Here is a 13,672-nt window from a genome sequence, read left to right on the forward strand (position 1 = left end):
AAAAAAATAAGATAAAGGAGAAATGAAGAAATGAGGAGAGAAGAGGAGAAAGAAAATGAATGAAATGAAGGGAAATAAAATGGGGATAAAGAAAATGAATGAAGTGAAGGGAGACAAAATGGGTGAGTATATAAATACGCGAATTAGTAACGGATTTAGTAACGGATTAAATCCGTTACTAAATTTTTAAAAAAAACGCGGACAAATAAAAATAAAAAGGAGGTATTATTTTTTAAATTTTAGTAACGGATTTCTTAATCCGTTACTAATTTTTAGATTAGTAACGGATTTAGTAACGGATTTTTTCCGTTACTAAATTAGAAATAAAAATGCGGGAATTTAAAATAAAAGCGCGGTATTTTATTTTCTAAAATTTAGTAACAGATTATAGAATCCGTTACTAATTTTTGAATCAGTAACGGATTTAGTGACAGATTATATCCGTTACTAACTTAAAAAGAAAATTTGAAATTTTAAAAAATAAAAAATCAATTTTTTTATTAAAAAAATAGTAACGGATTAAATCCGTTACTAAATCCGTTACTAATTATATAATAGATTGCATTCCGTTATTAAATCCGTTATTATTTTATTTATTTAATTAATTTATTTAATAACCGATTTAGTAACAAATTTATTACCGGATTGAGATCCGTTACTAATTTTTAGCTAATTTAGTAACGGATTTATAACGGATCTCAAAATCCGTTATTAAATTTATAAATAATTTTATTAAGTAACAGATTTAGTAACGGATTGTTAATCCGTTACTAAATAATAAAAATTAGTAACGGAATATAAAATCCGTTACTAATCCGTTACAAATTTATAAAGGATTTAAATCCGTTACTAATATCCGTTACTATTCCGACAGATTTTTGTAGTGTTATATATAACATTGTAAAGAGAAATAAGTTGAAAATCTTTCAGAGGAGAAGGTTTTTCTTTTTAGGGATTAACAATCAGAGGATCATTAAGATTTTAAAGAAAAACCCCAAAATATAGCCAATGTTGACAACTAGCAGCAACTGTGGCTCTAACTATATGCCAAAACTTCTGATAAAAAGTTGTATTGAGGCCATCTAAACTAGGAGACACATTAGGATGCATTTGGAAAATAGTTTTACCGATCTCATCAGAGGTAAACGGAGCAAGCAATCTCTCATTCAACTCATTTAAGAACTTACATTCTATAAGATCCACCACTAAAGCATATGAGCCTGATGCCGTAGAAAAGAGATCACTAAAATAATCTAAAACTCAACCACTCCGTATCCACTTTATTTTTCATTCTCCTTAAGCCAAAAAGTCTTTCCATCATACACCTAATCTACCAAAATATGACTAATGTAAGCAAAAATGTCATAATTTTTACCCCAATTCCTTCTGAATACATCTGATCTCTTTTCTAAAATTACTGGAAGTGGCTTTACTCCAACTCTTCAAACACCATGTACTGTAATTAAGCCTTGCTAGAATATCAATCCCCTGATAATCCTCGTAAAAATTCTTAAATCTAGCCCTTTTAGCTTCCTCACATCATTTGGCACTATCAGTTTCTAACAAAATAGGATAGTGATCAAATATAGGAGCCACAATGTTAGACAGCTTATAATTACTAAAAAGATACAATCAAGATTGGGTAACAAGAACTCTGTCCAGTATTTCCTAGACCCATGTCATTGCGCCATCCGAAGGGAGATTTAATAATTGGCACTCATAATTTCTCTGGAACCTCTCAACATATACTTAGTTCCTAAGAGTTTGTTATAATATTTAATAGAGTTAATTTACATTTCTAATTGCATGTTTGATAATACTAATAAGTCCTGAAATTTTATAAAATTAATTAGTTTATAACTATTTTAAAGTCATTCAATTAAAATGTCTATATGTATTGTAAAATTCAACTCTTTAGTCTTTATTTTAAAAGAATCTTCAAATACTTTAAATTATTTATAATGTTTAGTCTCTATAATTTTAACTATATAAATTACTTGGTCCTTATAATTTAAATATTTATACTATTTAGTCCATTTAACTTAAATAAATTGACTAACAATTTGATTTTACAAAATACAAATACATTTTAATAATTTTAAAATACGAATGAATTAATAAATTTTTTAAAAATTTAAAAATCCGATAATACTTCTCCCTACTACAAATTATACAATTTTGACATTCGTCAAAGAAATATAAAAATCTTGAATATTAGTCTATTAAATTACAGTTTGCAATACGTTAAAGAAGAGTTTCTCATCTTATACAAAAAGGGGCACAACTCTGAAGGATCCCCCTCTCCAGATGTACATATGCTGGTCGCCTTATTACCCTTACTCTGTCTGATTTCCGGTTCAACCTTACTGACTTGAAGGTGAGGATTGCCTCTTCAATCACCTCTGCTGTCTTTATACATAAATTCAAAATAAATTCAAAATCTACTTTCTGTGATTATTATAAAAACATATTTTATATATTACATAATACGATCAGTCATAAATTACAAGTGAGAGAATTTCATTAACGACTAACGTGCAAATTTAGAAAAACACCCTCTAAAGGCAAAAAGCGATCTCTTCTTAGACCAACGCAAATCTCATTCACTGAAAGCTCACATGTACATTGAAGCCTATAAGCACAAATTACAATTCAGAAACCACCTCACCTCTTGTAATGGCAGCAGTCCATTTTCTCTTGACCACTGATTTTGAATTTGAGCCGTGATTATAGAGGGCTTTTAGATTTTAGAAAGGAGTACCATTTGCACCTCCCAACACTTCTCAGATTACTCGAAACAATTGGCTTTCAGATACAGGATAATTTATCGGCCATTCAGATAAAAAGGAAATCCACAAACCATAGATAATTGCAACTTCTCAGACAATTTGTTCCCGAATCTCCTTGCATATCATCCTTTTTTTCATTGGAAAATAAAGTAAAATGCACTAAAAGTAAGAGAGCGATAAAACCCACGGAGAAGAGTGAAACAAAAATAACTTTAATCTGCAATTGCAATTCTTACAAGAAAATACAACAGCATACATATGAGATTTTTAAATGAAAAAAAAAGGAAACAAAAACCTATAACATTTTCTAATTTTGTGGGGAAGCACCTAATTTTTCTTTCTTTTAAGGGGGAAGAAAACGTAAAATGTTACAAGAGATATATAGAATTGTTACCAGTCACCACCACTGATGAACAAGAACTCCACTCTCTCTCAGAGAAGTAAGCAGCTCTAAGCATTGTCCATAGGTTTTCTCATATTTGGAGCTCCTCTCTCCCGGGCAACATCTTTGCCACCTATTGTAATGGCATTCAAGAAAGATTTCATCAATCAAACAAATAGCTCCAGTCTCAAACAGCCGAGGTATCAAATCAAACTCAGTCCCTTCTACATCCATTTTCATCACCACAAAGTCCTTATCTGTTACAGTCTTCTTCAACCACATTGCAAAATCAAACCCCTGAATCTCATCCACCTCTCCATTAAAACTCTCATCACCCTGTTTTGTCAATTTTACTGGCTGAATTCTCCCCATTCCTCTTCCTCTGTCCTTGACTTCCTGACCAGGGTCGTGATTAATTTCAAAAGACAGCGTCTCATTCCTCACCCAAGCTGCATATGGCAATAATGTAACCCCTTTCTTCACTCTGTACTCTTCATGAAAGGCCTTATCAGCCTCAATTGCATACACATTAAAAGTCCTATTCTGTTTTGGATATTGCTTCCTGAACCAACTGCCAATACTAGAGCCGTAACTCCTAGCTCCAACATCAACATAAACATATCTGTTCTTAAAACTTATATCAGCCATTGATGGCAAATACTTTATGTTCTTTATATTCCGTTTTAATGTAATCCATGGCTTCAACGGCTCTTTTGCGATCAAAGGCTCCGCGTTACGGACCAGTTCCCTCTTATGCTCCGGGACAGAGCACTTATCCACCGAATTGCCGCTGGGCTCCTTCACCCCACGGCCAAAAAATCCACTCTGTTTTTGTAGAATAATTTCTCTAATGTAAGGCATGGATGAATCATAACCATCTATATTATGCGATTTTATCAATTTGCAAGAATTGAACAAATCAAGAAATGAATTGAAGCTATACGTATCTTTTGCCTTCACATGGACCACCACAAACCCTTCTGGTTTGAGCGTCCGAGAGATCTCCGATGCAAGATCCAACGGCCGAGAAGCTTTATCGATGCCGCCATGACCGGAGAAAACGAAGTCAAAGGTATCATCATCAAACGGTATGCGATTGGTTTTACTGGAGATTACCAAAGGCTTAAAAGCTTTCTTGAAAATTCCAACCGAGTCCGGAACGCCGATCTCTTTCAAGGCATAGACGTCCTGTCCTGTAGGTGTCTCTACACACAGGGACTTGAAGGTCGGAGAGAGGTGGCCTTCTGCCATCAGATCTTGAAACACCGAGGAGTAAAAATGGACGGCCTTGATCCAGTCTTTGCTAGTGTATAGATCAGGTTGAATGGAAGCCGCGGGCCTAACGACTCTGTTAGCCGCTGAAGCGCCGGTCCCGGTCCCGGCGATAATGAAGCTGAAATTTTCCGGCAAAGAGAAAAAGCAGAAGTCTCCGAGATTACACGACTCTCCGGCTATCGTGACGATGTAAGCAAATCGAACGACAATAATTAAAACGCCAAATAAAAGCACACGCGCCATTACATTCCTAAGAAAGCTATGTTTGCCGATAGTAGGCTCCATGACTGTCACTCTACAAAGCTTTATGCAAAAAAATAAAAGAATTAAAAAAATTGAGTTCTATACGATGGGAAAACAAATCTAAACCTTGTAAAATGGGGTCTAAAAGGCAAAGGTTAACGGGAGCAGAAGCGAGCAGAGGTATGGTTGGCTCCGATGATAATTCTTCTTCTCGAGAGAGATGAAGAAATTGGAAAATTGAGAAAAACAGGAGGCGCAAAACTGGAAAACATGGTCGGCTTTTGGACAAGAGGAAGGAGGAGAACGTTTCTCTTACAGAGCGGAGGGAGGAGAGGACATCGGCCGGGTCATGGCGAGTGAGTTTGTGAGATTTTGATGGCTGCGACTCTGCAAGTAGAGGATGAAGATAAGAAAATAAAACTGAGAGCTGGGATTGGGGATAAACATAAAACACCAACGCGGCACAGGGAAGCGACCTGATTAGCCGGTTAAGACGCGGAATGGAAGCCGATGGAACTGCGTGTGTGACGCGAATGGAATCTCGCATTTGCCCCTAAATTTTTTAATGAACATCTGAATTGCCACCGCCACGTAAAAGACGTAGACGTCTGTCCGATTTCATGCAGTCGTATTATCAGATTCTTTTTCCTTAAAAAACAATGAAAAAAAATGCTACTCTGGAAAAATTATTTATATTCAATGAATGGATGTTGAACATTTATTATTGTGACGCTTGTCAATATTGAATCATTTATTTTAAGTGTTATCATTGCCTTTATTTTTAATTCCTAACATTAAAATTTTAAAAATATATTTTTATAATATTATTATTGCTGCCATGCTAAAGATTGCTGAGGAGCTGTTTAAACGCCGAATACTGTGGATCAGAATTTTAAGGTTCACATACAAAATTTTCATTGGAGAACAAACAATGCTTCAACTTTTGACATGGAATACATGTAGTGCGGAGCTTTTGGAAAGAAAGTTTATGTTGGTCTCTTGACAATGGTATAAAAATAAAGTTCTAAACGAATTGTTGGCTATCCGACGGTGATAAGCTTGTGGAGATAGTAATTAGAACTATTTCAAAAGCTCTTCTGGCTGACGCTATAGCTAATTTACATGATGTTCAGCGGGGATGGTTCTTGAAGCAATCGGAGCCTTTCTTGTCAGTTTCTGCACTCCTCGCCAACATCCGGACCTGCTTTATTCTGAGTGATGATGGATTTTGTTAGAGGTATACAAGTTCAGGTTGTTTCATTATAAAGTCAGCCTACGCTCTTCTCGCATATATGGGTGATCAGCCTTCTAATGGTTTCTGGAGATGATGTGGCGATGGCATGAATTATAAAGGATCCGTACATTCCTATGACTGGCTGTCCATAGAAGATTTATAATTAACTCTGAGCGAGCGAGACGGCATCTCAACATGGAAAGCAAGTGTCCCATTTGCGATGGAAAAGTTAAATCTCATCTTCATGCGTTACATGATTATGAGACTGAAGAGAATGCAAGATAATCATAGTTTAGTTGATATATTGTTTTGTTTTATTCTTTGCTGTCTTATGGGCATAATTGTCCTTTTATAATCTGAGCACCTGTTACGCTCCACGTGAGGAGTATATAAGCTCCTCTAAAACTAAGTTTCGGATTTATCTTACTCTTGTAAAAACTCATTACATCTTGAATAAAAGGAAAAAGGCATGCTTCTCCTTCTTTCTCTTCATGGTATCAGAGCAAGTTAGGGTTTACACCTTTCCCTGTCTCTTCCGTTCATCCTCGTCATTCCTTTTTTAAAACAATCTTTACCGAAAAGAGCCGGCTTACACGCCAGGTGAACGCCATCACCAGTCCTACACCGAATCTGGCTTGCATGACAAGCAGATCTCGTTAATCTTTCCGTTTTCCTTCAAGACGGCCTCAACTCAGTCAGATCTACAAGCTTACACCACGATCTGTGGCTAAAACGGACAAATCTTGTCGATCATGGCAGAACAAGGGAATACCAGTAAAGAAGGCAAAATCACGGAGGCGAAGGACAAAATCCAGATCGGAACTCAGAATCTTGGAGATCCTCTGACTCTCCAGTCTTCGGACCATCCAGGTATGGTTTTAGTATCTGCTCCTCTGATAGGGACAAATTTTAGGTCTTGGTGTAGAGCCATTAGGATAGCCCTAGGAGCCAAACAGAAACTGGAATTTATAGAAGGCACCGTTACAATACCTGATAAAGGATCTGATTCCTATGAACAATGGAAGCGATGTGACTTTATGGTTACATCCTGGATTCTAAATTCTATATCCAGAGAGTTAGTCGATGGCTTCATTTACACAGCCTCAGCTAGGGATCTCTGGCTTGAAATTACCGAAAGATTCGGTGAGTGTAATGGAACCATGATCTATGAGTTGCGTAGGAAAATATCCTTGATATCTCAAGACAATGCCTCTGCATCTGTCTATTTCACTAAATTGAAAGGGTTTTGGGATGAATTGGGATCAATGGAGACCCTTCCTCCATGCACCTGTGGAGCATCAAAGGCAATTGATGAAATTAACAATAGAAATAGGCTAATGCAATTTCTTATGGGCTTGAGTGATGCCTACGGAACAGTAAGAGATCAGATCCTGGGGATGGATCCTCTGCCCTCTGTAAATAAAGCCTATTCTATGGTACTGAAATTTGAGTCTCAGAAGGATATTCTGGGAAACATTAATGGGAACACTGAACCCCTAGCCTTGATGAATAGGACATATAAACAATATCAAGGAAAACAAAGGGGACCTGGCCCAAAAAGGGGGCATTGCTCCTACTGTGACATGGATGGACATGTCAGAGAGGGCTGTTTCAAGTTGATAGGCTACCCTGAGTGGTTTAAAACGAAAATTAAGAATAATGGACAGCCCTCTAAAGCAAATAGAAACATAGGACATGAACGAAAGGTTGTGGCAGCTGTTGAGGGCACCCCACATAAAAGGGACACACCTCTTGACATGCCTAACACATCTACTCAGATAAATGACCTCAATATCATGATGAACTCCTTACAACAGGAGGTAAGCAAACTGATGAAAGAAAAGGCTGTGCTCACAGCAAATACTCATCAATTTGACTACAACAATGAATATCATTCAGACTCAGATCCAGCTATCTTTGCAGGTACTTCTAACTCTAAGTCTATGGCTTGTGCATTTATTCATAAGCACTATAATTGGATTCTTGACACTGGTGCCACTGACCACATGTCTTCGAATCAATCATTCTTTAATGAGTTAGAGCTATTAAATAAGCAAGTTTTAGTTTACTTACCTGATGGGAATACTATGAAAGTTTGCTACACTGGTTCTATCACACTTTCAGATTGTATGCACCTGAAAAATGTCTTATTTGTTCCAAAGTTCAATTATAATCTTCTTTCTGTTAGCAAATTAATCAAAGATTGTAAGCTAAACTGTTTTTTTCTTCCTTCCTGTTGTATTATTCAGGACCTAATGACTAAGAAAGTGGTTGCTGTGGGCAAAGAAGAAGCAGGATTATACAGATTGAATCAGATGAGTTTTATGCCCATTGAAATTGATAAACAATTAGTTGCTATTCTGAATACTATGCCTGGATTACATTCCTTTGTAAATACCATGCTTTCTACACATTCTATAAATAAAGAAAGCCAATCTTCTCGAACTGAATCTTGTATGTATGCTAGTAATATTGTTGATTGGCATGATAGACTAGGGCATGCATCCCTTGGGAAACTCAAACATATTGATGTGCTTAAACACACTAAGGGTACTCCTTTACAGTGCCAAACCTGTCCCCAAGCCAAGCAGGCCAGGTTACCCTTTTCCCTTAGTACCACTGTTGCTAAGGAACCTTTTGATCTCCTCCGCATAGATATTTGGGGCCCTTATGACATAGAAAGTGTCACAGGAGCAAAATACTTTCTCACTTTAGTTGATGACAATACCAGGGCCACCTGGACCTTCTTAATGCGCCTTAAAAGTCAAACTGTTCATATCTTATCTACATTTCTGAATATGGTGCAAACTCACTTCAATGCCTCTGTCAAGACAATAAGGACAGATAACGGATGTGAATTTCTTAGTAATGATTGCTCTAGACTGTTAAATCAAAAGGGCATAATACATCAAAGATCTTGTCCTCACACTCCTCAACAAAATGGAGTGGTTGAGAGAAAGCACAGACATATTTTAGACATGGCTAGAGCTCTCAAAATACACTCTCATGTCCCACACACTTTTTGGTCTGAATGTGTCCTTACTGCCACCTATTTAATAAACAGACTTCCTATGGCCCAATTTGGGTGGCAGAGCCCTTATGAGCGTCTCTATGGGAAAGCCCCTGATTATTTCCATCTAAAAAAATTTGGATGCCTTTGTTTTGCCACCAAAACAAACACTCACAAAGACAAATTTGGTACCAAGTCCATTAAGGCAGCCTTTATTGGTTATGCCAGTAATCACAAAGCTTACAAACTCTATGATCTAGCTACTGGTGCTATCTTTGTTAGTCGTGATGTTGTGTTCTATGAACACATTTTTCCCTTTAGCACACAATCTCTGCAACCCCCTGTGGTGCTGCCTATTCCCATACCTGATTCAGAGCCTGTCACATCTATATCCTCACCTTCTCAGCCTTCTCCTGATCTCTCTGGCCTCCGAAGGTCTTCCAGAGCCATTAAACCACCAGCGTGGCTGGATGACTTTGTTGCCACGGCAATCACCACTGTCCATCCTCCCATTTCCACCATTCACCTTTCACCTTCATATCAAACATATGTCCTGAACATTTCTCGCATTCCAGAACCTGCCACCTACATTCAGGCATCCCAAAATACTGATTGGGTTAATGCAATGCAACATGAATTGCATGCCCTCGAACAGAATAACACCTGGATCCTTACAACCCTTCCTAAAGGCAAGAAAGCCATAGGTTGTAAATGGGTCTATAAGGTCAAATGTAAACCAAATGGTGACATTGATAGATTCAAAGCCCGGTTGGTCGCCAAGGGTTACAATCAAATTGAAGGTCTTGATTATAAAGACCGGTTTTCTCCTGTTGCCAAATTGGCTACAGTTCGTATTCTCATAGCCCTTGCTACTCATAAACAATGGCCTGTGTTTCAACTTGACATAAACAATGCTTTCTTACATGGCACCTTAGATGAGGAAGTCTATATGCTTCCACCACAGGGTTATGATAAGGCTCTGCCCGGGCAAGTCTGCCTCCTCCAGAAGTCCTTATATGGACTTAAACAGGCTTCTCGGCAATGGAATCTTGAGTTTACAAGTTTTTTGCAGACACTAGGTTTCACCCAATCTGCCCATGACTACTGCCTGTTTGTTAAATGCACTACTGACTATTTTTTGGCCTTGTTAATATATGTGGATGACATTCTTCTTACTGGTACCTCTACTGTTGCTATGACTGAGGTTAAAAATGCTTTACATTCCAAGTTCACCATTAAAGACTTGGGGTTTCTGAAATACTTTCTTGGTCTAGAAGTGGCCAGATCATCTACTGCTACTCTTTTAAGCCAAACCAAGTATATTTCTGATGTTTTGAGGGATGCTGGTATGCACTCATGCAAACCAGCCTCCTTTCCCTTGCCTAAAGGGCTGCATCTCTCTCTGGACACAGGAGATATTCTTCCTGAACCCCATGCTTACAGACGTCTAATTGGGAGGTTGCTATATGTTAATCTTACACGGCCTGACCTCAGTTATGCTGTCCAGCATCTGATCCAGTTCATGCATCAACCCCGCAAGCCTCATTGGGAGGCTGCCATGCATGTCCTTCGCTACTTGAAAGGCACTATACATCAAGGGCTATGCTTTCCTGTTACTGCCACCATGCCTCTCACAGCTTACTGTGATTCTGATTGGGCCTCCTGCCCCTTTTCGCGCAAATCTCTCACTGGATTCTGCATTTTTTTTGGATCCTCATTGGTTTCTTGGAAAACCAAGAAACAACCCACTGTCTCAAAATCATCCGCTGAGGCGGAATATCGTGCTATGGCAAGTACTGTTTGTGAATTATTGTGGATTTTTTATATTCTTCAAGACTTGCAGGTGCCTACTCAGCTGCCAATCCCTCTCCACTGTGACAATCAGGCTGCCTTGCATATCGCTGCTAACCCGGTGTTTCATGAACGTACAAAACACATTTCGATTGACTGCCACATTGTCCGTGAGCAGCTTCAGCGGGGTTTCATTCACCCTTCGCATGTTTCCACCACTGCTCAACTTGCAGACCTGCTCACCAAGCCTTTATCTTCTGATCAGCATCACCACCTTTGTTCCAAGTTGCCCCTGGTCTCCATCCCAGTTCCAACTTGCAGGGGGCGTGAAGAGAATGCAAGATAATCATAGTTTAGTTGATATATTGTTTTGTTTTATTCTTTGCTGTCTTATGGGCATAATTGTCCTTTTATAATCTGAGCACCTGTTACGCTCCACGTGAGGAGTATATAAGCTCCTCTAAAACTAAGTTTCGGATTTATCTTACTCTTGTAAAAACTCATTACATCTTGAATAAAAGGAAAAAGGCATGCTTCTCCTTCTTTCTCTTCAGAGACTGTTCAAAATATTTGGACTAGCTTTTTTCCTTCTATTGCAGGGCACTTGGATTTCTTCAATCATACACAAGTAAAAGCATGGGTTTTGGACAACCTTAAGGACAATATAATGCTTGAATACCGAATAAGCTAGCCATTGGTCTTTGGAATGCTCTATTGGCTCATATGGAAATCTAAAAATAAAGCCATCTTTAACAGCAAACCAAGGGATCCAGATGTTAATAGGTGCCTACCTTGTCACAAAGCTAAAGAGTTTCACCTGGTCTATTCTCAAGTTCCCAGAGCATTCTAGACGATAACTGAAAGCTACCAAATACTGATGTTTTCAAATTAAATGTCAACAAATTCTAGAGGACGATGGACAGAATGGCCTTCAGCACAAGCCTCATTCGATATGCTCGTAATGAGTGGATGAAGGGTTTCCAGACCTCTTTTGGTAGAGCTACTGCTTTTCCTGTTGAGGTTAAGGCCATCCATGAAGAAATTTTGCTGTATGGAAAGCCTGATTATTATGATTGCCTTGAAACCATTGAAATCATCCTTAATAGGAGACTACCACCACTACAATTGCAAGTTGAAATACAATCAATTTAGTCTAAACTTGTAATGAACAAAGGTTGAGATTAGATATATTTTTAGAGAAGCTAATAAGACTGTAGACCGGCTAACACGTTTGGTACAAGAATTTTCCTCCGGCATTCGTATTCTAAATGCTTTATCTGTCAACATTGTTCGTGTGTTGATTTCTAATTAAACTAGAATTTAAAACTAATTAATTTTTTTGAGTTGATATTCTCTTTTTACCAAAAAAATATATTATATTACAATATTTAACTAATATATTATTTATCATGTATTTTTAATTATATACTTTCAGTTAAAAATATATATTTTCATCATTAATACATATTTCAAATTTATTTTTTATAATCTCTCTCAAAAAATTTTATAATAAAAAATTATGTAAAAACTTTTCAAGAATTAGGAGTTGAAGCATTAAACTAAGGATGAAAAAGAGAGAATTAAAATTTCATTCATAGATTTTATTATTAACAATGACATAGTTCTACTTGAAAAAAAAAAAAAAAAGCTATCAGTATAATATGATTAACAATATAAAATTACGAAATGTCACATTCACTATTATATTGTTTACTATTTTCTATATGATACTGTTGCAACCAATCAGTTGGAATCATAACAAAAGTTTACTGCAGGGTTTAAATCATTAATATTAGGGAAAGTATAAAAAACATGTGGAGTGATTTTTATCGATTTTTTATTTTAAAATATATCATTTAATTTATATTAAAATAATATTTTAATATTATATTATTAATACAAAATAATAATTTTTAATTATTATAAAAAAATAATATAAAAATATATTATACAATATTAATTTAACACAAATTAAATTATAAACTCTAAAATAAAAATAAATAAAATTATATTAATTATATGATTATATTAAAGTTATTTTAGTTTACTTACATTTATCTTATAAATAATAATTAATTGATTTTTAATGAAGTTTAAATTTATGAATGTACTTTAATTAAAATTGTTTCATTTAGTCAATTTATATATTTATTATTATGAATTCACTTGCACGGCTGCACCACGTTGTTGTTATTATTATTATTATTATTATTATTATTATTTTATAAATGACAAATATAATTATATATTATTTTATTTATTAATATATGGAATAAAAAGAAGGTTAAAAAAGTAACTGTTTATTTTTTATTAAAGTTTTTTAATAAAAATATATCAAAATTTTCACGTAAAGTTGATTTCCGTTTTTCTTGTAAAAATCGATTTTAGTTTGTAAAGTAACTTTTTAAAATTAGTAATTTATTTTTTATTACCATTCCAGGTTTTTTACGATTTTTATTTGGAATTCAAAGCGACTAAAAATTTGAAATTTATATAAAATTTAAAATTAATTTAAAGAAATAAAAAATAAAAATTATTAATCAATTTATTTTACTCAATTATAAAAACTAAATAATATGACCAATTAAATTTATATATATTAAATAATATATATAGTTAAAAATTATATAATTAAATAATATAAATATTTAAAATAAGATGAATTTTTTAATAAAATAATTACAGAATTTAATTGTATAAAATAACAAAAATTAATTAAGCGCAAGCATAACTAAATCAAGACGAGCAACAGAAACAGGTAGAAGAAGAGCTTGATATAAACTATTTTTAGAAAAAAAATGAAAAAAAAAAATAAAGGATCTTACTTGGATAGAGGGAGAGAGTGCGTGTATGTGAGAGAGAGAAATTCGAGTGAATGATCGAAACTGAAAAGCTCAAAACTGCCGAAAAGCGACGATGGAGAGAAATGGATGGAAATTGAAAAACAA

At 35.5% G+C, this 13,672-nt stretch overlaps 1 protein-coding gene across 1 annotated transcript; it reads right to left on the reverse strand.

The window, feature by feature from the left end:
• Positions 1–2,981: 2,981 nt before the first annotated feature.
• Positions 2,982–5,154, reverse strand: LOC110622877. Its single transcript, XM_021767572.2, has one exon. It carries the CDS (start codon positions 4,729–4,731, stop codon positions 3,187–3,189), a length of 1,545 nt encoding a protein of 514 aa, XP_021623264.1. The 5' UTR covers positions 4,732–5,154; the 3' UTR covers positions 2,982–3,186.
• Between the last annotated feature and the right edge of the window lie 8,518 nt (positions 5,155–13,672).

Source organism: Manihot esculenta, chromosome 9 (genome assembly GCF_001659605.2).
Source record: "Manihot esculenta cultivar AM560-2 chromosome 9, M.esculenta_v8, whole genome shotgun sequence".
NCBI lineage: Eukaryota > Viridiplantae > Streptophyta > Magnoliopsida > Malpighiales > Euphorbiaceae > Manihot > Manihot esculenta.